Below are 27,177 nucleotides of genomic sequence, written 5' to 3'. Positions count from 1 at the left end.
TGAAACATATATGTTTGTATTTAACCAAGTCCGATTATTATTCTGACAAACTTTATTTCAATGGTAATTATGTTTCAGGGTATGTCCACTTGAAGATAATTGCCAAGATGTTTGTGTCATTTAAACGCTTGGAGTTATACTACACTGAGTTAATTAATGGCTGTTCACTAGATAGATACTTGCATCATCTATCTCCAAGTAAGAGAATGCTTAATCATTGGCATAATTTAAATTTTCTATTCTTTTGCTTCTTATTTGTATTTGCTCCAGAGGGCTGTGCCTTTGGGTCTATAATGAGCATACTCATTTCAAGCACTTTGAGAAGTGTGTAAAGGAGAGATGAGGCATGTGGAGCTGTGCTGCCCATGTTCATGGGCTCTGCTAGTCCATCTGTGGCAAAGTGCTAGCCTGTGACAGACAGTGCAGTGACCCACCCTCCACTGTCCGTGAACTAGAAGTTAGCTACTTCGGTTAAAATGATCATTAGTATGTGGTTTCGGTTACACGCTAAGAGACATGGTTTTGGTGAAACACAACTGAGACATTTCTGTTTCTCAAGGGAAAGCAGTAGTTTTGTCCCAAAGGGATGGAGTGGCTCTCCGTCCCTCTTCTGCACCTTTCAAGCTCTTTGGGGACCCCAAAAGCTTTTGTGTGTGTGTGGTTCTAGCTATTGATATTTATTATATTGGCAATTGAAACCAAGAAAGCCTTTAAGCACTTACTTACTGTGGTACCTGGCAATAGAAACAGTGAACACACTGCATGTTAAGAACATCTCAGTCACACTGTGAAATTAGTTCTGACTATGTGGACCCCCTCTGCCATGGTCTCAGTGTGTCCCCCTAACGTTCATATGTTGAAGTCCTAATCTCCAAAAATGGTGATATTAGGACGGAGGGCTTTGGGAGGGGCTTGAGTCATGAATGGGATTAGTGCTTTTATAAAAGAGGCTCCAGTGTTTTATTTAATTGAAGTATCATTAACATTCAATGTTATTTTAGTTTCAGGTGTACAGTATGGTGACTCAGCAATTCTGTACATCACGGTGAGTGTGCTCTCGGTCCCTTCCCCCCATTTCACCGTCTTCCACCACATTCACATGTATATACACAGGTATTTGAAGATTGAAAAGACACTGAAATAAAAGTTTTCTCTAACTGTTGTGATAGTTAAAAAAGAAATAAAATAGGCTCCAGAGAGATCCCTAGCCCCTGGCTCCATGTGAGGATAAGAGAAATCTGTGACCCAGAAGGGGCCCTCACCCTACCTTGCTCACATCCTGATCTCGGTCTTCCAGTCTCCAGAACTGTGAGAAGTGGGTATCTGTTGCTCATAAACCACTCAGTCTGTGGTATTTTGTTTATTCTGTTTATAGAACGGACATCTGAGATTGGACTAAAGCATGTTTGTTCCAGAATATAAAAGTGTGAAATGAGGGGTACCTGGGTGGCTTAGTCGGTTGAGCATTCAGACCTCAGCTCAGGTCATGATCTCACAGTTCATGAGTTCGAGCCCCGCATTGGGCTCTGTGCTGACAGCTCAGAGCCTGGACCCTGCTTCGGATTCTGTGTCTCCCTCTCCCTCTGTCCCTCCCCTGCTCACACTCTGTCTCTCTCTCTCTCAATAAAATAAGTAAAAAACATTTTTAAAAATTAGGTAAAAAGTGAAATGAAAGACAAAATTTGGAAATGAATTTTATTTGCCTATTTTTACAGTACTTGAGTTTGAAAATTTAAAGTCTTAGTTTCTCAATTTGATGGGTTGTTCTCTTGGCTTACATTTTATTGCCTTCACCTACAACATGAAGGACTATTTATTCTGTTATTTAATGTACCCAGGCAACAAAAAGGATTCCTCTTAGCAGGATAGCCTTCTCTGGTGTATATTGACTTACTAAGTCTTTGATTATTTAGGAAGACAAACTTCTCATTTAGGAATAGGCCAACGTTCTTTGCAATCATGTACACCTTCCAGGTTTATTTTTTTAAAACGTTCTAATGGTTTATTATCACTTTAAAATGAATAGCCAAATATTGTTTCTCAAGCACCCCATGATTTGATTCCTGTCTTAAGTATCCAAATCTGATAACTTTGATTTTGCCTTCCCAGTATAAAAAATAAGTAAAATATAACACAAAATAAAATAAAACTTCCAAGGTCTCACCTGGAATGTCATATCTGAGAATGATACTCCATCAGGTATCTTCGGTGCCTAAAATTGTCTCTAAATTTCCAAGAGGACACCTGGAAAACCACAGAGCATTTGTTTTTGCCTACTCTTCTTTGAAAATAGGGTTAATTATGTGTTTAATGATCTTGTCTAACATATAAGGAATTTATTTCTTTTTTTAGGTTATTTGCAACTTGTAACAATTTGGTAGACTATGATTTTACAAACACTAATCTACCATTTGTAAATGACACCTTATTTTTCCTGATGACTCTAGATTCGAAATTCTTATTGAGTACTCTTATTTTCTTAGCAATGCAAGTTACTGTCATAAATTCAGTAAGAATCTGTCCTTGTTTACAGGAGGCTATTGGAAACAGTAGCTATGGGCCCAGAGCACTGCCTAGACGGTCATATTTGAGAATGATGAGCTTCTAACCAGATGTGACTGGACACTTTTAAGAAGCTAAGGTTGGTGTGGTGCAGCCAGTGCTTACAAAATCCTTTTTGGAACCTGGTTCCTGGTTTACAGGTTGCCTAGCCTTGTAGGAGAATAAGGAAGGTCCCCTCTTGGCAGGCCCAAGACTGCAGGGTATTTTGGGAACCATGAAAAGAGAAGAATCCCCCAAGTCTCAGGTGCTGCACGTGAGACCTGATGGCAGACTCTTTGCTTGGTTTCCTAGACTCAAGAAGCTTTGATTTTACTTTTTAAAATTTTTATTGTTTATCATTATTTTTAAATTTTATCTTTTTTTTTTAATGTTAGAGAGTGAGAGAGGGTGTGAGCAGGGGAGAGGGGTAGAGGGGAGAGAGAGAGAATCCCAAGCAGGCATCACGAGGTCAGTGCGGAGCCTGACATGGGGCTTGATGCCATGACCCTGGGATGCTCAAACCACTGAGCCACCCAGGTACACCTCTTTATTACTTTTCTTAAAATTTTAAAATTTATTTTAATTTTTTAAATTAAAAAACCTTTCATATATATATATATATATATATATTTTTTTTTTTTTTTTTTTTTTTTTTTTTTTTTTTTTTTTTTTTTTTTTTTTTTTTGGTTAAAGTTTATGAGTGCGAGAGAGAGCAGGGGAGGAGGAGAGAGAGGGAGAGACAGATTCCCAAGCAGGCTGTACGTTGTTGGTGAGGAGCCCTATGTGGAGCTTGAGCTCACGAACCATGAGATCCTGACCTGAGCCGAGATCAAGAGTCAGACACTTAATTGACTAAGCCACCCAGGTGCCCCATTTTCTTTTTTTTTTTAAGTTTGTTTATTTATTTTGAGAGAGAGAGCCTGCGCATGGGAAGAGCTAAGAGAGAGAGAGAGAGAGAATCCCAAACAGGCTCCATGTTGTCAGCACAGACCCTGATAAGGGGCTCGAACTCATTAACCATGAGATCATGAACTGAGCTGAAACCAAGAGTCAGAAGCTTAACTGACTGAGCCACCCAGGTGCCCCTATTATTTTTTTAAACAAGTTTATTTAAACAACCAGGCACTTGACTTGAGGGGAAAGCTCTCTAGGATTCATTTCTTTTAGAGTAATTTATCCCTACTTAAAGACAGAGTGCCCTATATGTAACAGCTACCTGCAAAAAAAGTTAGCAAATTGCCCTTGGTTTTACAATGATAAATGAAAAACATTAAAATTCTCCAGTCGAACAAGGTACATGAGGGTTTTTTTTTAAGTTTTATTTTAAAGTTTATTTATTTATTTTGTGTGTGTGTGAGAGAGAGAGAGAGAGAGAGAAAGAGAGAGCGAGAGCGAGTGGGGTAGGAACAGAGAGAGAGAGGTAGAGAGAATCCCAAGCAGGCTTTGTTCTGTCAGTGCAGAGCCCAACGTGGGGCTTGAACCCATGAACACTCAGATTGTGATGTGAGCTGAAACAGGAATTGAACACTTAACTGACCGAGCCGCCCAGGCGCCCCAGTATGCAAGGGTTTTTATGTTCTTTTTTTGTTAGGCAGTGAGAGCAGAGTAAGTTACTGGAATATAAAGATAAGGGCTGCATGAATGTGCTGCTAATGGAGAAAGGGGGCACTTTCACAGAACGATATTTTTCCCCATCCCATCTCTGCTTGATGTTGACCCAAACATACCATTGACCATTTAATTAAAAAACATGCAGTCTGCTGTGCACATACTTTATGTACAATACATGATTGGGGGCAGGGAATGTGAAAGAATCGAGAAGCCTGAACTGTGCTGGTCAGGATGTGGTGGGACCAAATTGTGGCTTTCTCACTGAGAATGTCTTCTGGGTCTGGAGGAACAGAGTCTGGAGTAAACGAGCAGGTTCCCTTTGTAGTAGACGCCTCTGTCCGCTGCCAGAACACACCAGCTGGGTCTTCACCCTCCTCCCCGACCTGTGCAGGTGTTTCCCCGACGGGCTGCCCATCACGTCGGAATCTGATCTGCCTCACTGAAAATGGACAAAGACCCGTCATTTGCAGTAGGCTTTCATCAGTTTCCTAAATGGTGTGTATGCCTCTTAATCTTACAGAACCACCCTGCCCCGCCACCTTCAGACTAACATGGTCCTTCTTCTCAGTCTTGACTCCCTGGGCTTTGCGTTGGCCGTGGCAAGTGCCGGCGTCTCCTTAGCTGCTGATTCACAAGGAGGTACCAGGTCTGCACCGAAGGAGCTCACTGAGAAGCTTTTAAAAGTACAATGTGAGGTTTCTTTTCTTTTCTTTTTTTATGTTTATATATTTTTGAGAGTGAGAGAGACAGAGTGTGAGCAGGGGAGGGGCCGGGAGAGAGGGAGGCACAGAATCCGAAGACAGGCTCCAGGCTCTGAGCTGTCAGCACAGACACTGACATGGGGCTCGAACTCATGGACTACGAGATCATGACCTAAACCAAAGTTGGACGCTTAACTGACTGAGCCCCCGAGGCACCCCTCAACCTAAGGTTTCTTTTGAAAACTTGCAACAGAGCAAACTTAGGAAGTCCTGTGATAAATGACCCTGTGAAAATAACCAGGTCAGATCTAATGAGAGCAGCCTTATTTTGTGATCAAGACTAGTGTCTCTCTGAGATTATTTTTTAATCAGAAGTGAAGACATGAAGGAAAAATTTTATTCATATATTCTTTGAAAGAGAATGTGAGCAGGGCAGAGAGAGAGGGAGACACAGAATCTGAGGCAGGCTCCAGGCCCCAAACTATCAGCACAGAGCCTGATGCAGGGCTTGAACCCATAGGCTGTGAGATCATGACATGAGCCGAAGTCAGATGCTTAACTGACTGAGCCACCCAGGTGCCCCTACTTTAGCTTATTGTTATGCATATTTTCAATTTTTTTCAAATAATTTTAAGTACTTTCAAGTAATACTGTTCCAGTTCAGTTGCATTATCACTTTAACACCATTTATTCAGAATTTGAAGAAAAAGGAATTGGATGATTTAAATAATTTAATAATCTGAATAATTTGAAAGACAAAATTGTTTCTCGCAGCTTTAAAATTAGAAATGAAAAAAACTGGTAGACCATCTTACAGGGTAAGTTATGAGAAACCTTGACTAGCAAAGTGCAGATAATGACCAGGAAAGTTTAGGCTGTCAACACTGCTAGGTGAAAAGTCAGTAAAAGAAATCACAGAGGTGAACTTGTTTTTGGAATATTGGAGTAAAGGGCATGGTGGACTCACTCCACAAGAAAACAACATTTAACTGGAGAAAGCTATGAAAAACAATCATGTAAAGTCCTGGAAATTATCCTAAGTGCATACAGCAAATGGAAAAATAGTCATTCAAGAAAATCTACTAAATCTCAGTAAGAAAGCTGTGGCAACTGAGTCACAGCCCGTTTCCTCCCTGCCAGCTCCATCTTCCAGAAATGCTATTCCACGTACTCTACTTGGGGCAGCTGAGAAGAGGAGGGCTCCCCACTCCCAGGCCCCACATGTAGAGTAGAAGCTCTCCTACACCTGAGCGAGCCATGAATGCCGGGACCTCAGTCCCTCCCAGCACCCCAGCTGGCTTATAGGGGGAGCCTCCACACCAAGGGGAGGCAAGCCTCGAACAGGAGTGCCATCACTCCAGAGAGCGCTTTTAGAGAAGTGTTTGGGTTGCTGTCCCCAAGTCTACATCCTGTGCAGGGTGCAGAGATTCTGTCCAGGGGAGAGTCAGGCTACAAGGATTAAGAACCCCCAGCTCTGTCTGAGGGGGACTGACTGTATTTGGAACAGAGAGTGGGAAATTCTGTCTGAGGGTATTGTTGAAAACAATGGAGATTTTGGTCAAGAGCAATGGGGGGGGGGGGGGGACACTTATAACTACATGATACTAGTGGCAACAAGCAAAATGGCAGAGGTTTAATAGAACCAGGGAAAGAGATAACCAAGAAGAGCGCTCCTCAGATCACAGTCAGCCCTGGGCATCAGGAAGTTTGTATATAAAACATTGACCCACTGAAAAGAAATCACAGCAGGACGTGGAACAGATTTGGAAACACTCCCCAGGCTGCATGAAGACAGATCATCAACACAGGGAGGAAGCCTTGCTGATACAAGGGTCTTAAGTGCAGCTTCTAACCAAACACCAGTTGAACTAAGCTACTCTGATACAGGGACAATGCCTGGGAAGCCAGGCTTTGACATAAAATCATACATATCCCTTGGAGTCTGGAAGGCTGTGCATGGCCAAGGCTGAGCAATTTTAGGATGATCAGAGGGGGAAAATCCAAGCTACCGGTCTCTGGCTACACATGGGTAAAAACGAATTAGCCAACCAACCAGCCAACAAATAAATAAATCCCTCAAGCTGTGATAGCATCCAAGCCTTACACACTTTCAATGGTAAAAAGTAAAAAATCTTTGACCAGTAAGTGGCCTGTGCATCCCCAGAGATGACTGCTAGAAAGGCAGGCTAAGAGATAAAAACAAGACAAAATCTGAGTAGGAACATCAGAAGCTGCACACTACAGGGGAAATAGGCTTTACGTACTTAGTTCAGCAAGTCACTGTACAAATAAATAAATGACCAAGCAAGCCAAAACATCAACCCTTGGGGGAGGGAGGTAATTAGTATCCAGAGTGGCTACAGTATAATATCTAAAATGTCAGTTTTTGACAAAAAAAATTTTGAGACATGCAATGAAAGAGAAAATTGTGACCCACACACAGGAAAGAGTGACCAATACAAACTGCTTTTGAAGGGGTCCAGTTGTGGGACTTAGTAGACACATACTTCAAAACAGTCATTGTAGGATTGTAGGGCACCTCAGTGACTCAAGAGTCTGACTCTTGGTTGTGGCTCAGGTAATGATCTCATGGTCATGAGCCCCTGCATCACCTGCTTAACATTCTCTCTCTCCCTCTGCCCCTCCCCTAGTCATGCACTCACACACACCCTCTCTCTCTCTCTCTCTCACACAAAAAAAAAATAATCCTCCCCAGCCATTGTAAATATTCTTGAAGAACTAATGGAAAATACATAAAGACTTAAAGGAAGAATTGATGACAATATCTCATCAGGTAGAGAATATCAACAAAGAGATAGAAATTATAAAGAAGAACCAAATAGAAATTGTGGAGATGCAAAGTACAATAACTAAAATAAAAAATTTACTGGGAGTTTCAATAGTAGATTTGAGTAGGCAGAAGAAAGAATCAAGGAGTTTGAAGACATAGAAATAAAGATAATTGAATATGTAAAATGGGGAGAAAAAATAAAAATGATAAGACCTTCAGAGAAATGTGAGACACCATTAAATGTATCAACATATGCATAGTGGAGAGAGAAAGGAGCAAAGAAATTATTAGAAGGAGTCATGGCTGCAAAGTCCCCAAATTTGATGAAAAGCATTAATCTGTACGTTCAAGAAGAATGAGCTTAAGGTAGGATAAACACAAAGAGATGCATGCCTACACATATCATAGTCACAGGGTTGAAAAATAAAGATAAAGTCTTAAAAGCAGCAAGAGGAAAACAATTCATCACATGTAAGGAAAGTGCATTAAGAGCGACAGCTGATGTTTCATTAGAAACAGTGAAGGCCAAAAGACATATTCATTGTGCTTAAAGTGGAAACTTGTCAACCGGTAATTCTATATCCATGAAAACTATCAGGAAATAAAGACAAAATAAAACAGAGCTGAAAGAACTTATTGCTGGCCAGCCTGACTTATAAGAAACACTAGAAGTTCTTCAGACCGAAAGCAAATGATGCCAGATAGTATCTCAAATCTACATGAAAGACAGTAGCAATAAAGGTAGGTAATTACAAAAGGCAGTATAATCATATATTTCTTTTCTCTAAACTGATTTAAAAAGTAATGATCTAAGACATAGGTATGTATCCATATTGCTAGGCTTTCTACATACAGAAACACAATATGAGTCATCATTTTGTAAAAATGTTATGTAACAATAATAGCACAAAGGAAGTAGATGGGAACACAGCTGTTTTGGATTAAGGTATGACACTGAATGGTAACTCACGTCTACAAGAAGAAATAGAATCACAAATGCTAAATAAGAAGGTTAATATAATAAACTCTATAAACATATAATTGTTTCACTTTCATTTCACAGATTTTTAGAAAGACCTAAGATTATGTAAAGTAATCATTAAAACAATGTATTCGGGGGCTTACAATATAGAGGGATCAAGTAGGTATAACAATAACACAAAAAAAGGAAGGACACAGCTCTAGACCACTGCACCCAACAACAGCAGATTACATATTCCTCCTTCTCATGCACACATGAAACGTTGTCCAGAATAGATCATATTCTAGACCATTAAGACAAAGCTCAGTAAGTCAAAGATGATTGATATTCTACAAAGCAAGTTCTCTGACCACAACAGAATGAAGCTTGAAATCAGTAACAGAAGGAAATTTGGGAAATTTATTAATATGTGGAAATTAAGTAACACATTCCCAAAGAACAAATGAGTCAAAGAATAAATAAAAAAAGAAATGAGAAAATATTTTAAATGAAAATGAAGACAAACATACAGAAACTTAAGGGATGCAGGAGATGCAGTGCTGAAAGGACAATTTATACCTATAAAAGTCTACATTACAGGGGCGCCTGGGTGGCTTAGTCGGTTAAGCATCCGACTTTCGCTTGGGTCATGATCTCGCGGTTTGTGGGTTCGAGCCCCACGTTGGGCTCTTTGCTGACTGCCAGCTCAGAGCCTGGAGCCTGTTTCAGAGTCTGTATCTCCCTCTCTCTCTGACCCTCCCCTGCTCACACTGTCTCTCTCTCTCTCCTAGAAATAAATAAAACATTAAAAAAATTTAAAAAAAAGTCTACATTACAGAAGAAGAAAGATCTTAAATCAATAACCTAACTTTTTACCTTAAGACATTAGGAAGTGAAGAGCAAACTAAATCCAAAGCAAGCAGAAGGGAAGGACACAATACAGATCAGAGTGTAAATAAATGAATAGAGGAGAGAAAAGAAAAAAGAAAAAAGAAAAAAAAAAGAAAAGAAAAAAAACCAATGAAACCAAAGGTTGGTTCTTTGAAAATATCAACAAAACTGACAAACCTTTAGCTTAACTGACCAAGAAAAAAACACTCAAATGACTGTAATCAGAAATGGAAGAGAGGACATTACTTTCAATCTTACAAAAGTAAAAAAGGTTGTAAGAGAAAAGCGTGAACAGTTCTACACCACCAACTATATAATCTGGACAAAATGGATACATTCATAGAAACACATAAAGTACCAAAACTGACTCAAGAAGAAACTGAAAATCTGAATAGACCCATAATAAATAAAGAGATTGAATTAGTAATTTAAAAACTACCACTACAATCAGCAAAATTAAAAGGCAACTGAAGGAATGGGAGAAGATACTTACAAATGACAAATCAGATAAGGGGTTAGTATCCAAAATCTATAAAGAACTCATCAAACTCAACACCCAAAAAACAAATAATCCAGTGAAGAAATGGGCAAAAGATATAAATAGACATTTTTGAAAAGAAGACATCCGGAGGGCTAATAGACACATGAAAAAATGCTCAACATCCCTCGTCATTTGGGAAATACAAATCAAAACCAAATGAGATATCACCTCACACCTGTCAGAACGACTAAAATTAACAACTCAGGCAATGACAGATGTTGGCCACGATACGGAGAAAGGGGACTCTTGCACTGCTGGTGGGAATGAAAACCGGTGCAGCCGCTCTGGAAAACAGTATGGAGGTTCCTCAAAAAATTAAAAATAGAATTACCCCATGACCTAGCAATTGGACTACTAGGTATTTATCCAAGGGATACAGGTGTGCTGTTTCGAAGGGGCACATGTACCCCAATGTTTATAGCAGTGCTATCAACAGTAGCCAAAGTCTGGAAAGAACCCAAATGTCCATTGATGGATGAATGGATAAAGATGTGATGTACACACACACACACAATGGAGTATTATTCAGCAGTCAGAAAGAATGAAATCTTGCTAATTGCAACAACGTGGATGGAACTAGAGGGTATTATGCTAAGTGAAATTAGTCAGAGAAAGATAAATATCATGTGACTTCACTCGTGGAATTTAAGATACAAAACAGATGAACATAGGGAAAAGGAAGCAAAAATAATATAAAAACAGGGAGGAGGACAAAACATAAGTGACTCAAATACAGAGAACAAACTGAGGGTTGCTGGAGGGGTTGTGGGTTGGGGGGATGGGCTAAATGGGCAAGGGGCATTGAGGAAGACACTTGTTGGGATGAGCACTGGATGTTATACATAGGGGATGAGTCACTGGATTCTACTCCTGAAATCATTATTGCAGTATATGCTAACTAACTTGGATGTAAACTAAAAAATAAAAATAAATGATTAAAAAAAAGAAACTACCCACAAAGGAAAACCCAGGACCAGAGGCTTCACTAAGGAACTCTACCAAATGTTTAAAGAATTAACTCCAACCCTTCACAAACTTTTCCAAAAATAGAAGAAGAGAAAACACTTCCCAACTCATACTGTGAGATCAAGGACTTGATTCCAAAACTAAAGAAAGACATCACAAAAAAAGAAAACTACAGACCCACATTTCTTATGAATACACGAAAATCCTCAACTAAATCTTAGCAACCAAATCCAGCAACATACACAAAGGATACACACCATGACCAAGTGGCTTATCCCAGGAAAACAAAGTTGGAATAATATATGAACATCAATGTAATATACTGTATTAATAGAATGAAGGACAAAGGTGATATGATCTTTTAATCTTTCTGATATAGGAAAAGCATCTGACAAATAAAACATGCAAACAATCAAGAATGGAGGAGAAATTCCTCAACATGATAAGGGGATTTATGAAAAACCCACAGCTAATATGTTTAATGGTGAAAGACTGTACTTTCAGCCTAAGATTTGGAACAAGATTTCTATTCAACTGTGTACTGGATATTCTAGCCAGGGAAAATAAGGAGAAAAATAAATAAAAGTCATCGATAATAAAAGGGAAGAAGTAAAACTATCTCTGTCTGCAGGTGACTTCTGGTGTATAGAAAAGCTTAAGAAACCCCTTATGAAACTACTGTGAATAATTAACAAGTTCAGCAGGGTTGTAAGGATACAAGATTAATCTTTAATTATATTTTTATACATTATGAAAAATCTGAAAAGGGAATTAAAACAACTCCACATAGAATCACATCAAAAATAATAAAATGCTTAGGAATAAACTAAAGGAGTGTGAGAGTCATATGCTTAAAACTACAAACACTGCTTAATGAAATTAAAATCTAATAAATGGAAAGATAGCCCACGTTAATGAATCAGAAAACTCTTACAGTCACACTCACCCCTGCCCCAGTCATTCCGAATCCCTGACAACCACTCATCCATTTTCATTCTCTATAGTTTTGTTATTTCAAGGATGTTTTATGAATGGACTCATCCAGTATATAATCTTTTAAGATGGGTTTTTTCCACTGGGTATAATGACCTTGAGATATGTCCAAGTTGTGTGTGTATCAACAGATCATTCCTGTTTATCTTGCCTCCTTATGTAACTCTTGAATATTTTTAGAATTCTACTTTGATTTATCTATGGTATTCTTTTGGTGTACCTCTTTGCATAGATTTTTTTTAAGTGTTTGCTCTAAAAAGTCATATTATATTTAGCTTAGGCAGTTACTGGCGTCAACATTTTACTCTTCTGAGATAGTGTTACAGATCCCTGAGGTTTTCTTCACTTTCTTCAGTCTCCCTCTCTGCTCAGTGTAGGTAGTTTCTATTGTATGCTGGGATTTCCCCATATGGCTGGTGGAAATAGGCATCATTCTTTGCCTTGTGTGAAAAAGTCATATTGTATTTAGCTTAGGCAGTTACTGGCGTCAACATTTTACTCTTCTGAGATAGTGTTACAGGTCCCTGAGGTTTTCTTCACTTTCTTCAGTCTCCCTCTCTGCTCAGTGTAGGTAGTTTCTATTCTATGCTGGGATTTCCCCATATGGCTGGTGGAAATAGGCATCATTCTTTGCCTTGTGTGAGTGCCAAGTGGCTCTTTCCTGTCCTAGAGCACACATGCACACACGTGCTTATCAGTGCTCAGTCCAGGACTTGAGAGGGAGCCTCTACAGACTTTTGGGGCTCTGTCCCTCCCTTCCAGGACCAGTCCTGCAAAGTCTAGCTGCTCTGGTCCCCTGGACTCTCAGCTCCGTCTCTGACTAATGGAGTCCATTCGTGTCCACCTGGCTTCCTCTTCCATGGATGAAGGCCTGGAGATGCCCTGGAAGCACTGAGCTGGGACAGTCACAGGTTCACCTGTTTGTTTCCTGTCTCTTGATCATTGTCCTTTGTTGCTTGATGTTCAGGGTCTTAAACACATAGGTTTTCTTTCTTTTCTTTCTTTTTTTTAAAATTCTCAAATCTTTCTTTTATTCTTATTTTTTAAAAAATGTTTATTTCTGAGAGAGAGAGAGAGCAGGGGAGGGTCAGAGAGAGAGGGAGACACAGATTCTGAAGCAGGCTCCAGACTGTCATCACAAAGCCCGACATGGGGCACGAACTCACAAACCGTGAGATCATGACCTGAGCCGAAGTCGGACACTTAACCAATTGAGCCCCCCAGGTGCCCCTATTCTTATTATTTTTTTTAATGTTTATTTATTTTTGAGAGAGAGAGACAGCGTGAGCAGGGGAAAGTCAGAGAGAGAGAAATACAGAATCCAAAGACAGGCTCCAGGCTCTGAGCCAGCTGTCAGCACAGAGCCCGATGTGGGGCTCGAACCCACGAACCGTGAGATCATGACCTAAGCCGAAGTCGGACACCCAATGACTGAGCTACCAAGGCACCCCGAACACATACGTTTTCTATATGTTGTCTGTTTCAGATATTTGGTCTGGTCCCTGCTGCTTTGTGGTGGCTGGGTACAGGTGTCGCAGTAATTATTTTTCGTTGGAAAGTAGTTTTCCTAAAGATACATTATATTAATATGTAATAGTTTTCTCACTGACTTTAAAATAAACTAATAGCTGGTTAAAAAAAATGTTTCATTTTAATTTCTAAGATGGTAAGAATTGATAGGTGCAGCCCACATAAATCAAATCTCTTTGGTATCCTCAGTACTTTTTAAGAGTGTAAAACCAGGGGCGCCTGGGTGGCTCAGTCAGTTAAGCGTCTGACTTCAGCTCAGGTCATGATCTCACAGTTAGTGAGTTCAAGCCCCTGTCGGGCTCTGTGCTGACAGTTAGCTCAGAGCCTGGAGCCTGCTTCAGATTCTCTCTCTCTCTCTGCCCCTCCCCTGCTCATGCTCTGTCTCTCTCAAAAATAAATAAACATTAAGGAAAAAAAAGAGTGTAAAACAACAGACCAAGAAGTTTGAGAACTGCTTACATAGGTGAGTTTATTTAATCCCCATGAATTTCTTTATGAAGGAGGTACTATTCTTATCTGCTCTATTTTACAGATAAGCAGACTGAGGCCCGGAGTGAGGAAGCAGCTGCCTGAGAAGATACAGTTAGTAGGTGTGAGACTGGACAGTCTGTGCTCTTCAGACCAGCACGCCGCCCTGCCTTGAGCAGTGTGGGTTTCCCGTCTGAGCTTCACAGAGTAACGTTAGGTGCAGGCCCAGCCCTGTTGTACCATGTGTCTCCACCCACTTCTCACCCAGCAGAACCCGTGGGCTCCGAGCCTGTTCACATTGCCACCTTGGGGTGTCCCCAGAGGAAAAAACGTGTGGTGGATATGTGCCGTGCCGTCAGGCGAGAGCCTCACACCAATGGACCGGAGCCTAACGGGCAGATGGGCCTGCAGCACTGCGCTTCCCTGGGTGGCACTGGTCAGGGCCCTGGGCCTCATTTGACACATGCTCATTTGATGGAACAGCATCCATGCTGGTCAAAGTCCCTGTGCCTTGGCGGCCGCCACCCCTGCCTGTCCTGGGGCAAGCCTCGGACCCCGTACAGCTCCTCAAGTCCAGGATGCGTAAGATGAGTTTGAGCACCAGCTGCCTTTGCAAACAGATTCTGTTTTTAAAAGAATTCTTTCCACCAAGATTTCTTCATATTATAAATTCCCTGGGTGTAAGTAAACGTTTTTATGCGTACAAATTCAGCTCAGGGCAACACGTGTTGAGTAAAATGGAATCTGAGATGCTTTGAGCAACGGGAGTGATACGCATTCACATTCAGGCAGCTCCTAAGAGTATGAAACTCACCAAGAATGTTTAAAACGGCTTTTAGTAACAAATATTTACTGAGCAACTTCTCTGAGTAGGGCCCTGTCCTTGGTCCAGCGGCTAGAGCAGCGAACAAGGCAGGAGTCTGTCTTGGAGAGTTTACATGCTGGTGTGCAGCATATTCCTAACAGGACACAGGTTATTTTACACAACAGGCAGCGCAGCATTGCTGGTGGAAGCAAACAGCTGAGTGCCTGCTGTCCGTCTAGCAGCCCTCTGTTGGGGGCCGTGCTGCATAAAGTAAACAGTTTCAGACTGGTAGGGTATAAAATTTGTCTGAAAAACAAAATAAAACAAAACAAAACACACCCAACCCCAGCTATCCTCATAAAAGCTGGATCTGCAAACTGCTCACGGTGCCTGTGAATGCCCCCCTACCTGCCCCTACATAGCACGAGCCCGAGGGGACCTGGGGACCGTGTTTATGCACTACACAGTGAGAACGGTGCCCTGGGGCCGCTCTGATAAGTGCCGCACAGGCGGGACACTTGCCATGAAGGAACGGCATGAAAGTGCAAGCACCAAAGGATCACAATTGTGCGCATGATAACTGCACAAGTAAGACGGGAATCAGAGCATCGTCAGCACCCATCTTTGGGGGTGAAACTCAAGGCCTTTTGCTTCTACTTCTGGGCGTTTCCCAGCACAATGAAATGTGTATAGCAGAAGACTAGAAAATAATTAAAATCCTCCAGATCACCTTGAGGTCTCACTCCTTTCAGGGAAACTAATCACCGGCAAGAAGGTGTCTCAGTCACTGTCCTTGGGTTGTTCAAAGGAGCTGCGGATTCTCTTTCCTCTGTGCCCATGCAGGGCTCGGTTTTGGCGTGCATACATGCCCTAAACGTCAGGCTTCCCCGGGGACTCATGAACTCAGGAGTTTAGTAAATGCTCATTTTAGCGGCTGCCGAATGGACGCAACCCGGGCAGCGCCCCTTTTCTGGTGTCTGAATGCGGAGGGCTCCGTGGCTCCTTTGTTCTGCCGGCTCCTGGGCTTGCGGGCGAATGGGCTTTCAGTGGCCCGCCCTGCAGGCGCCTCCCCAGGGAGGCCGGCCTTTCCTTCCTGGCTTCCTCCACCCTCTCCTGACCCCAAGGTGCCTCCGGCCCACCCTCCAGCTGAGTCAAGCCTCCTGCCCGGGGAGAGGTCACACTGGAACATCTGGGTGCCCGTGGCGGCTGGACACTCCCAGCTGCTGCCCAGTCCTTCCCCAAGTGGCCGTGCCAGGCGGGCCGCGCAGCTGCTGTTTCCTCCAGAGAAGGTGCTGGCAGTGCTCAGGGAAGGAAGCGGCCGAAGGAGGTGGAGTGGCGATTCAGCCCCTCGAGGTAGAGACGCTGCATGGTGTCTGAGTGGTGCTTTTTGCTTTCAGATGTGCATTGGGGCGTGGTCCCTGCCATTCCCTTTTGTCCTCTAAGTGAGGGTGATAATGTTGCTAATGTTGGGGTGAAGGAACAGCCCCAGGGTGGTCTGCCCCACTGGTTTAGCCTCACACACCAGCTCACCTTGGCTAGATGACAGGCCTTTGCGGATGGGGCCAAGTCTGGGCAGGTTGGGGTTTTGGGAGTGTGGTGAGGGGGGGCGCACAGCTGATTTTTATTCTGGACAGAGGGTGCTCCTACAGGAAGGACGGTGGGTTGGCTGTCCTAATGGGAAAGAGGGAGCAAAGTGGACCCCATGTGTGGAAGAGAGGTGTGCTTAGGAGCAGAGAGAGGCTGGTGCCCCTGCAGGTGAAGTTCTCTGTGGTCACAGTGCACAAGTGATTTCTTGCTGGGTGACCCACACCATGACGCTTTGAGGTGTCAAAATGTGGCATTGCCTAGTACTCTGTGGGGTTGTGCTAGGCCACTCTTGTCCCAAATCTGTGAGTTGCATCAAGCCTACTCCAGAGCTAAGGTAAGAGAGAACTGGCATTTTCCTTTTGGAGTCCGAGGCCAGCCAGTCTTTGCACAGGAGCTGTGAAGCTCCGTGGTCCTGTTACACCCCTGGGCAAACCAGACCTTCAGAAGGGTTCTGTGTTCTCTGTAGGCTAAGAAAACCTCCGTCTCTTATCTTTCGTTTTGCAAGTGCTAAAGGCGTACGATTCTGCCATAATGGTAGTTAGACTTCTTTCACGGAGCCCTGCTTGGGCCAGCAAGAAGAAAGGGCTGGTCAGATGATGTGTATAGTAGCAGATCACTATCTGAGACATGCTCACATTTCAAAATAGAAATGTTTCATTGTTAAGGCAGCAAATGACCTGCTATCTGTGGATGCATACTGGTGGATGTGCATCCACTGTTCATTTCCGCCAGGCCCAGCTTCTCCTTGAGGCCAGGTGCTTCCCTATCTTTCCTGGGGGTGGTCACCCACCACTTCAGGAATTAACTTTGGACCGGTTAGTTCCGGTTAGGCACTCCTGCCTGATTGTGGCCCAGTGTGGCTATCCCCAGTGCCCCGAGGGGGAGATGCCTAAACCAGATTCAGGCGGGAGAGGCCCTTTGAGCAGAACTGTTGGGGTGCCTTCATTTCACATGGGCCATCATTAAACAGGCATTGCACGGGTTCTTCATGCTGGGAAGCCACCCTGGCTCCTGCTGGGACCTGGATCATGGCGAGAGACCCTGAGACTTGCTCAGGGCTGCAAGGCCTTCTTGGCTCCCACCATCATGTGGGGGTGGGACTTTGAATCTAGATACCAGAGGAGGCCACTTGAGGCATTTTAGGATCCCCAGTTTCTCTCCATCCTCATGTTACTAATTAGGCTGGTCTGGTCAGAGGAAGCCTGGCCCCTCCCTTGGCCCCCACAAACCCTCACCCCTGCCTATCATCCCTGGGCACTGGGCTGGCTCAGGTATGGCTGTGAGCTAGATGCAGAGTGATGGGGAAGTCCCCGGAACCCCAGAGGGTGTCGTGTCTGTCCTTGCTTGGAACCCTCCACCTTCCTAAGGTGGAATCTGAACGATAGTGTGGCCCTCGTGCTCTGGACCCCTGGCCTCTCTCCCTTATTTCCCATGCCCCCTGCCTCCTGGTTCTCCAGACCCACTTCCTTCTTTCTAACCTTGAGCTCCTGAGCCCATTCCCACCTCAGGGCCACTGCCCTTGCTGTTCCCCCTGCCGGCTCTTTTCCTCATTCAGGTTTTAGTTCTTTTTTTTTTTTTCTTTTTAAATTTTTTTAAGGTTTTTTTTATTTCTAGAGAGAGAGAGAGCGTGAGCAGGGGAGAGTCAGAGAGAGAGGGAGTCACAGACTGAAACAGGCTCCAGGCTCTGAGCTGGCAGTCAGCACAGAGCCCGACGCGGGGCTTGAACCCACGAACCGTGAGATTATGACCTAAGCGAAAGTCGGACGCTTAACCGACTAAGCCACCCAGGCGCCCCATTCAGGTTTTAGTTCAATGCCACTCCTCAGAAGACTTCCTTGGCCCTCCCGTCTAAAGCAGCTCCCCACGTTGTCTTTTTCTTTGCCACCCGTCCCTGCCTGAAGTCATGTTTGTGTTTTATTTACTGTCCGCCACCACCGCGCGTCCTCTCATTCACTGCTCTACCTCCAGGGCCTGAATAGCATGATTATCTGGAACGAATGGGTGTGAGTGAGCATGCCAGGCAACCACAGCTCTTTCCTGCAGATCTCTATGAGGCTGGCCCGTGGCTCTGGGGAGCCTCCAGTCTCCAGCAGAGCTGAGCGATGCCCACAGCTGCCACCGAGCTATTGCTGAGCCTGCCCTTCGCCTAAGAACAAGGCATGCTGCGTGGTCGGTGAGGCTACGGGCACGTACTCCTGTGCTCAGCAACCACACTAAAGGAGGTATTCAGGCTTTCAGGTTGGCGTGGGACCCCTCAAGACAGGGAGCAGGTCCCTTTGGCGTTCTGCCTTCTACTTTTCATCCTTTTTGCTGCCTACAGAACCCCAGCATTCAACGAACCATCCAGCTGGGCATCCATTTCTGGTGCACGGCCCCTAGCGCACCCGTTCGTCTTTATCAGCAATTGTGGAAATCCTTTTTTCTGAAACAGGCAGATGAGCCAAACAGTCATCCATACTTTATGCTTGAGCCAGTTACAGTGAAACACTCTTAGCTAGGACACCACTGCAAAAGAACTAACAAGTGCAAACTGCTCTGGCTTCAAGATGCCAGCTACTTGGGAACAGATGCCTTTATCAATAAAGCTCATTTCTGCAGGTGTAACTGCACGTCACCATCAAGTCCCCGATCTGAGCAATGCTGTTTATTTGTGGGCTACTCCTTTGCACTGACACTTCTAGATGGTCTTTCTCTGTTGCCAAGCTAGAAGCCATATGTTCAGTAGGGTGAATAGATCGGGCGGCTCAGCCCTGGCCTCACAGTGGGATATTTGGGCTGCTTCCAGTTATAAGCTACGCTCCACAGACCAGCTGGAAATATCTGCCTGTAGGTAGAGTGAGCGAAGGTTTTTTGTTTATGTAATATTTTTCTCCGAATAGAGTCTGCCAATGGTTTGAGTCACAGGGCCACTTTAAACGCTCTTCTCTATCTTGTCAGTAGTGCTTCATCATAGAAAGGAGTCCTCGGTTCTCCACTGGAAGGTACCTTTTGCGAGGTTGGGGGTTACTCGCATACTTGGATGCAATGGTTATTTCGCGCGGAGGGCATTGGTCTGGTATCTCAGTATGTAGACTAGGCTCACGACTAGAAGGGCACCCCTTCACCTTGGCCTCCCCAGGGTGGGACCGCGTGGACCGGGGGGGGGGGCCCCAGGACCCCAGGAGGGAGTCGGTGCGCAGAAATGGCTGTGTACCGAATGGAAGCGTGAAGGTGACCTCTCTTCCCCTGGGGCCGCAGCAGGAGCTCGCTGCTTGGAGGCAGCAGGGAGGTGGTCCGAGCACCGGTGTCCCTCTGTGCTCCCCAATCCCGGTCCGCCCGCCCGCGTTCGCGCTCTAGGGCCGCCGGGACAGCCGGGGGAGCGCCGGGCGGGGGCGTCCCGGCGGGGCTGGGGGGCTCGTTCGCGGTTATTATAACTTCACTCCCTTTAAAAGGAAAACTATGCCCGGAATCTGGGGAGGTGGCGAGCGAAGCCCGGGCGGGGAGGACGTGACCCGCGCCCGCCGCGGGCCAAGCTCGGGTGTCCCCAGGGCTGGCACCGCGCGGACTGGCAGGGCCCACCCCTCCGCCCTCACTCCCCCACTTCCCACCGCCCCCTCGCGGGCGGGGCGGACCCCACCCCTGCCCCCCGCCCCACCTCGCGGGCAGGGCTGCGCGGCGGGCGGAGCCGCTCTTGGCCTTTTTTGGGCGTCTCCCCGCTCGGCGCCCGGGACCTGCGGGCTGGCGCTCGGCTGGCTGCGGAGGCGGCAGAGGAGGGTCCCGAGGCGACCCCGGGCTCAGCGCGCGCGGCCACCATGACGGGAAGGTAACCAGACCCCCCCCCCCCCACGCCCCCGGGCGGAGGGCGCCTCGGGCCGGGAGGGCTCCTGCCTGGGCGGGACTACGGGACGGGACCCCCGCCCCGACCCCTGCCCTCCGCTCCCGGGAAGCCGGCCCATCCACCTGCCGCGCCTCCGGCTGGCTGCCGGGGTAGCAGCGTCCGTCAGGACCTGTGCCCCTGTGCCCCGCTGGTGTCTGGCCGCTGGTGTCTGTGCCGTTTCGCCTGCACGACCCCCCACCCCCCACCCCGCCGCCTACCCTGCAGGATGGGCACAGTTATCTCGTCACTAACGGAGAACCAGGTTTCAGAGGGGCCGGGGCACCCACCCAAGGTCACAACCAACTGAAAGGCAAGGCGTTAAAACGCAGACTGTCGGCTTCTATCAGCTTCCCGGACCCCCAGCTGTGTGATCCCGCTGAGATCTTGCCTCTGAAGCCCCTTGTTTCCTCCTCCATAATCCCGAATGGGGAAAATGTTAAAAATGATAAAGGGTCTATGTGGGGGTCTGGCTGGAACTCTGCCCAAGTAGAGGCTGCTCGGGGCTGGGGTGGGGACAAGGCACTCCCCTGGGCCTGGCCCAGGCTGGGCTCTCAGGCCCTGTTGCCATTTCACAGATGAGGTAACTGAGGCCATAGAGGCTGAGTGACTCAGGAGGCCAGTCACATGTCCACTAGTGTCTGGCCGGTGTTGTCCTCTGCAGCCCTTTCTGTAACATGGCTGGGTACAAGTATATGACTCATGACTGGGTGGGAGGAGATGGTCTCTGAGGCCCAGCAGCCCCCTTCCAGCCAAACCCTGGCAGGAGGATGTTCTTGTGCTTCGTGGGCTGAGAAAACCCTGTGGCTTTGCTGGGAGAAAAGGCTTGGGGAAGCAGAGCCCAGGAATGGGGACCAGCCACAGAGGGCGGGGTGGTGGCCCCAAATCTGTGTGGTATGCAGAACGGTCACCCAGAGGGGAGGGCCACACTGGCCCACTGTATGAGGGCGGCTAGGACACCGTTAAGTGGCAGGTGTCCTGTTGCAGATGCACTTTGGTGCCTACTCCCATCATGGCCTGAGTCCGTGGCCACAGCCAGCCCTCCAGGGCTTCCCCCTCCTCATGTGCTCTGGAGCCCCTGCTTTCCCTGCCTGCTGCCTAGTCCCCTACCTGTGAGCTCGTGGGGACAAGACGGGAGGGAGAGTCACAGGAACGGCATCAGGAGCCCTGCTGGCCAGTGTGGAGTGGGCTGTGTGCAAGGCGGTGGCCCAGGCACAGCAGACACCCTAATAAGGCAGGGCCACACGCCGCCAGCTTTGGCAGTGGCTTCTCGCCTGACACCCTGCAGGGAGTGAGGCAGATCAGAGACAGACGCACCTCTGTTCCCTTGGCGGGACTCAGCCGCCCCTGAGTCCCTCGGACTTCCAGGGAGAGGCTGCCCCCCCTCCCCCCAGCCCAGCAGGAGACGCGGTTTGGCAAGGGGCGGGGGGCAGCCTGCCCCGGCTTGCTGCGGGCATCCAGCAGGTGCCCCGAGCCTGACAAATGCTGGGCATCAATGAAACAGGGACCAGAGGGAACTTTTGAAAACGCCAGGTGGAGTTTTTCCTTGTAAAAGTAACATTGTTCATCTCAGGGAGTTAGAAAAAACAACCCAGAAATGTTAAAGATAATGGGAACAGGAAAAGAGAGAAAAAAAAAGCACCCACAGTGCCATTCCTCAGAGATCCCACTGGGAATGTTTTGGTGGCTTGCTTCTTTTCTTGTGGGATCTTGTCCCGCTCATTTGCTTCTCGCAGCTGTGTGCCGTCTGGGACCACCGAAGCTTGCCTGCCGCGTATGGTGCCCAGGCTGGGATTGGCTGCCCCCCACCCCCCACGCAGGCATGGGGCCAGGCCAGCTGAGGCTCGGACGTCTAACCCAGCGTTGGCAACTTTCCGTCCCAGAAGCTGTGGGGTCACACTGTTGTGTGCCACCTTGACCTCCGCATGCCCGCCGACACCAGGGCGGCGCTCACAACTGGATCCTGGTGCTCTGCACACCCGCCTGCGGCGCCTAGATCCAGGCTGACCTGGAGACACCCTCTCCTCGTACACCCCATGTGCCCTGCCAGCTGTAGAAAGTGCCAGCTCGCCACAGGACCAGAGTGGGCAAGGCCAGTGGGAGGGCGGGGGAGACCAGCCAAGCGGCCTGGAGGGTTGCACACGGCTGTCCAGGTTGGAAACCTGCCTGCGGGAGCTGTGGAGAGAAAGGGCTTCTGGGGAGGAGGGGGAAGGAGGCCCGCAACAAGGGAGGCTCCATCGAGGGCAGCCTCAGGGGTGGAGAAGAGGAGCCGATCTCGGGGGTTGGGGTGGGGGGTGGAATCGGAGGACCTGACTGAGGCTGGGTTCCAGGATGGTGCCCAGTTGTGGGGGCGGGCATGGGCGCCGAGCTAGTTTGGGCCATGAAGGGCTGTGGCAAGTCTGTGAGGAACCGCTGGGAGGCGGTTGGCAAGGAGGGTCCGAAGCCCAGGAGAGGGCTGCGCTGGGGCAGAAGGGTCAGCAAGGCCTGGAGCCTGGGCCTGGTTAGGGAGCGGCCGTGCTGTGGGACGGGGCCAAGCTCAGCCCTGGCGGGCGACCCAGAGACCCTGGGCCTCAAAAACACCCAAATCTTTGTCCCAGCCAGAGGGACCCTTGACATCAGCACTGTTCTCCAGTGAGGATGTTAAGGCCCAGGCAGGTCACACCCTGGCTCAGGGTCCCAGCCCGTCACTGGCCCTGCTCCAAGTGCTGCCTGGGACGGGGTGCCCACAGCCGGTGAGGTCAGTGGCTTGGCCTGCCCGAGAGTGGAGTCCCACCCACCCACCACACGACCCTAGTCTGCTGAGGCCACCATGTGTTGTATCCCAAGCTGGGCCTTAACTGTACTCTGTACAGTGCAGAGTAGTTGGACCCTGGTCCTCACGTCCACCAGCACCCCTGCCCTCCAGGGTGCTTGGTCGCGCCTTCCTCAGGAGCATGCCCAGTGCCCGCCTTGGCAGAAGAGCCCTGCCAAAGTGCAGCTAAGGTGGCATCCAGGGCCCCGGCACAGCACGGGGAGCTGTGTAAGCATGAGATGAGTGCCACCCAGCTGGACCCTGAGCCCCAGGCCGGGCCAGGCTGGGCAGTGCGCAAGACCCCTCAACTCCTCCCTTTCCCTGGGCTTCTAGCATTGACCCCGACCCTGCCAGTGGAGTGCAGTGGGGGAGGGAGGGCTGAAAATACCCCCACCTCAGCTCACTGCACACTACCACCATAACCTTAACTGGTTCCCAGAATTCCCAAAAATTTAACACTCAGGACTTGGGAGCTGGTACAGGATGGCCCGGGCACCCCACCCTGGGGATGTACCAGGCTCTGCATGCTGTGGCTGTCTCACCCTCCAGCTACACTGCTTCTCTCTGCTCCGTCTGTCATGTGCGGGTTCACACTAAATGGACCTTAGATCTTCTTCCAGGGAGGGTGGACAGAGGGAGGCACCTTAACTCCTTCCTTGCTCTGTTTTTTCAAATCCTTTAAATTCCTGATGATGAATATCTACTCAAGATGACCTACTGAGATAAATATGTTGATAAGATACTTACCTGAGAGGACAATGTTTCACTAAGATGACACGACTCAATGTCTGTATGCACATAAAACCAACGATGTGTCCACACTGATGCTTGAGTTTTCAATTAAGAAAATAAAATCATTCAAAATCAGATTTCATGTGGGGTAAGAGGTTGGAAAACGTTTCTCATCTGATGCACACCATAGGACTTGGCCTCCCAGGGGGTCAAGGGGAGGGAAGCTGGCTCTGGTGGAGAGGCTGTTTGCAGTGGTGTGGCTGGCTGCCCTGGGGATGGCACTCATGGCTCAGCCACAAGGTGGGGGACAGCCCTGCCTCACAACTTGATGGTGGCCTTGGCCTCTGTCTTTTCTCTAGTAAGCTATGTAGCTGCATTCTTCGCTACAGTTAAAATGCTTTTTAAACATTAAAAAAAAGAAGTCTATTTATTTTGAGAGAGAGAGTATGTTGTGTGAATGAGAGAGAGGCAGAGAGAGACAGACAGACAGATAGAGAGAGAGAATCCCAAGCAGGCTCTGTGCTGACAATGCAGAGCCCAATGTGGGGCTCCATCCCCTGAACCATGAGATCATGACCTGAGCAGAAATCAAGAGTCAGATACTTAACTGACTGAGACACCCAGGCGCCCCTAAACATTTGAGATATAATTCACATACCATAGAATTCACTGTTTTAAGGTGTACAGTTTAGTGGGTCTTAGTACATTCACCAGCTGTGCGACTATCACCACTAATTCTATAGAATGTTTTCATCACCCCCCAAAAGAAACCCCATCCCATTTACAGTCAATCCCCAGTCTGCCCTCCCCCCAGCTCCTAGTAACAATTAATGTGCAGTCTCTATAGATTTGGCTCTTCTGTGTATTTTCTTTAAATAGAACCCTACATTATGTGGGTTTTTTTTAATTTTAACTTGTATTCTTTCAGTTAGCAAAATATTCTCAAGGTTCATTTATGTTGTAGTATGAATCAGTCTCTCATTCCTTTTTTGAGGAAGAGGTGCAAATAATATTCCATTGCACGGATTTACCATATTTTGTCTATGTGTTCAGTTGTGAGCATTGGAATTGTTTCCACTTTTTGGCTTTTATGAATAATGCTGCTGTGAAGTTTTCTATATATATTTTCTTCTCTCTTGAGCATATAAGTAGGAGTGGAATTGCTGGTAATCCTATGTTAAACTTTCTGAGGATTTGCCAAGCTGTTTTCAGAGTAACTGCATGCATTCCACCAGGAATGTGTGAGGGTTCTAATTTTCTCCACAGCCTCACTAACACTTATTGTTTGTTTTAGTGGGTGTCAAGTGGTGTCACTTTTTGATTTTCACTTTCCTAACAACCTGTCATGTTGAGCATCTTTTCATGTGCTTATTGGCCACCGTATATCTTCTGTGGAGAAATGTTTCTTTGGTTTCAGTGACCATTTTAAAATTGGGTTGTCTTTTTATTGTTGGATTTTAAGAATTCTTTATGTATTCTTATACATATATCATACTTATCATATATATGATTTGCAAGTGTTTTCTCCTGTCCTGTGGATTGTCTTTTGACTTTCTTGATAGTGTTTTTTGATGCACAAAAGTTTAAAATTGTGATGAAGCCCGATTTATCTATTTATTCTTTGATTACTTGAGTTTTTGGTGTCATATCTAGGGAAGTGTTACCTAATCTAAGATCATGGAAATTTATACGTATGTTTTCTTCTAAGAATTTATACTTTTAACTCTTATATTTTAGTTTTCAATCCATTATGAGTCAATTTTTATATATGGCCTGAGGTAAGGGTTTGAAACCATTCTTTTGCATGTGGCTGCATCATTTATTGACAAAACTATTCTTTTCTCATTGAATTGTCATGGCAGCATTGTCAAAAATCAGTTGACCGTGGATATATGGGACTATTTCTGGCCTCTCAATACTATTCCACTGATATGTACAGATACACTGTGTCTGTCCTTATGCCAGCACCAGACTGGTTAATTATTACCACCGTAACTCTGTAGTAAGTTTTGAAATTAGGAAATGTTGGTCCGCTGACTTTGTTCTTTTTCAGATTAAGTTATTCTGGGTTTCCTCATTTCTTTATGAATTTTAGGATCAGCTTGCTCATTTCTGTAAAAAAGGCAGTTGGAATTTTTATAGGGTTTGTGTTGTATCTGTAGGTTAATTTGTGGGGGGAAGTTACTGTCTTTTTAATAATATCAAGTTTTCCAATCCATGAACATGGGATGCCTTTCCATTTATTTAGGTCTTCTTTCATTTCTTTCAACAATGTTTTATAGTTTTCATTGTGTAAGTCTTACACTATGTTGGTTAAATTTATTCCTAGGTATTTTATTTTTTATGATGCTAGTGTAAATGGAATTGTTTCATTAATTTCATATTCATATTGCTTATTGCTAGTGGGTTTTGTATATTGATTTTTTACATGCAAGCTTGCTGAACTCATTTACTAGATGTAATAGTTTTTCTTGGAGTTTAGGGCTTTCTGCATATAAGAGTATGTGGTAATCAAATAGAGAGTTTTACTTCTTATTTTCCAATACTGGATACATTTTCTTTCCTTTTATTGCTAATTGTCCTTGCTAGAACCTCTACTGCAGTGTTGAAAAGCAATGTCAAGACTGGACATCCTTGTCTTGTTCCTGACCTTAGATGGAAAGTTCTCAGGATTTTATGAAGTGCATTTTGAGCATTCATATGATATATTACATTGATTTTGGATGTTAAACCAACTGTATATCCTGGAATAAATCCCATTTGGTCACAATGTGTAGTACTTTTTATACGGTGCTAGATTCAGTTTTGTTGAGGATGTTTGCATTTATATTCATAAGTGATATTCCTCTGTAGTGTTCTTGTGATATATTTTTCTGGTACAGGGTAATGCTGACTTCACTGAATGAATTGAAAAGTGTTCCCACCTGGTAGATTTTTTGAGAAGATTTTATGAAGGATCGGTGTTATAGCTACCTAAACATTTGGTAAAATTCACCAATAAAACCATCTGGTCCTGGGCTCATCTCTGTAGGAAGATTTTGATTACAAATCCAGTCTCTTTACTTGTTGTTGGCCTATGTGGATTTTACACTGCTTGTTGATTCAGTTTTGGTAGTGTGTATCTCTCTAGGTATTTGTCCGTTTCTGCTAGGTTATTTAATGTGCTGTAATTTAGTTTGCATACAATTGTTCACAGCATTTCCCTTATAGACCTTTAAGTTTCTCTAACTTTGGTCCCTTCTTTGATTCCATATTTTGGTCTTTTGTATATTCTCTTGTTTTCTTGGTCAGTCTAACTAAAGTTTTGTTAGTTTTGATCTTCTCAACAAACCACTTTTGGTTTTGTTGCTTTTCTCTATTTTTCCTAATCTCTATTACATTTACTTCTTCTCTAATCTTTATTATCTCCTCTCTA

At 45.8% G+C, this 27,177-nt stretch overlaps 1 protein-coding gene and 1 long non-coding RNA gene across 3 annotated transcripts in view; both read left to right on the top strand.

Moving 5' to 3' along the window:
- The first annotated feature begins 2,484 nt into the window (after nucleotides 1-2,484).
- On the top strand, nucleotides 2,485-15,528 carry LOC120245960. Its single transcript, XR_005531940.1, has 2 exons — nucleotides 2,485-2,641; nucleotides 14,059-15,528. It is a non-coding gene; the product is annotated as an uncharacterized LOC120245960 (long non-coding RNA).
- A 423-nt stretch (nucleotides 15,529-15,951) lies between these two features.
- The window catches only part of LIMS2 (LIM zinc finger domain containing 2), a 41,989-nt gene continuing 30,763 nt past the window's right edge, over nucleotides 15,952-27,177 (top strand). The window contains exon 1 of one of the 2 annotated variants that reach the window (XM_039253221.1): nucleotides 15,952-16,152. Coding sequence is in view for 1 of the 2 variants with exons in the window: in XM_039253219.1 (XP_039109150.1) it covers nucleotides 20,178-20,188 (11 nt within the window). In the remaining variant the exon portion in view is untranslated. Of the gene's footprint in view, nucleotides 16,153-20,080; nucleotides 20,189-27,177 lie in introns of those variants that run through there. The other variant, XM_039253219.1, reaches the window with a different exon arrangement.

This window comes from Hyaena hyaena, unplaced genomic scaffold (genome assembly GCF_003009895.1).
Source record: "Hyaena hyaena isolate Hyena2069 unplaced genomic scaffold, ASM300989v1 scaffold_441, whole genome shotgun sequence".
Lineage (NCBI taxonomy): Eukaryota > Metazoa > Chordata > Mammalia > Carnivora > Hyaenidae > Hyaena > Hyaena hyaena.
The sequence above is the reverse complement of the archived record's forward strand: the minus strand, read 5'-3'. Positions and strand labels throughout refer to the sequence as shown.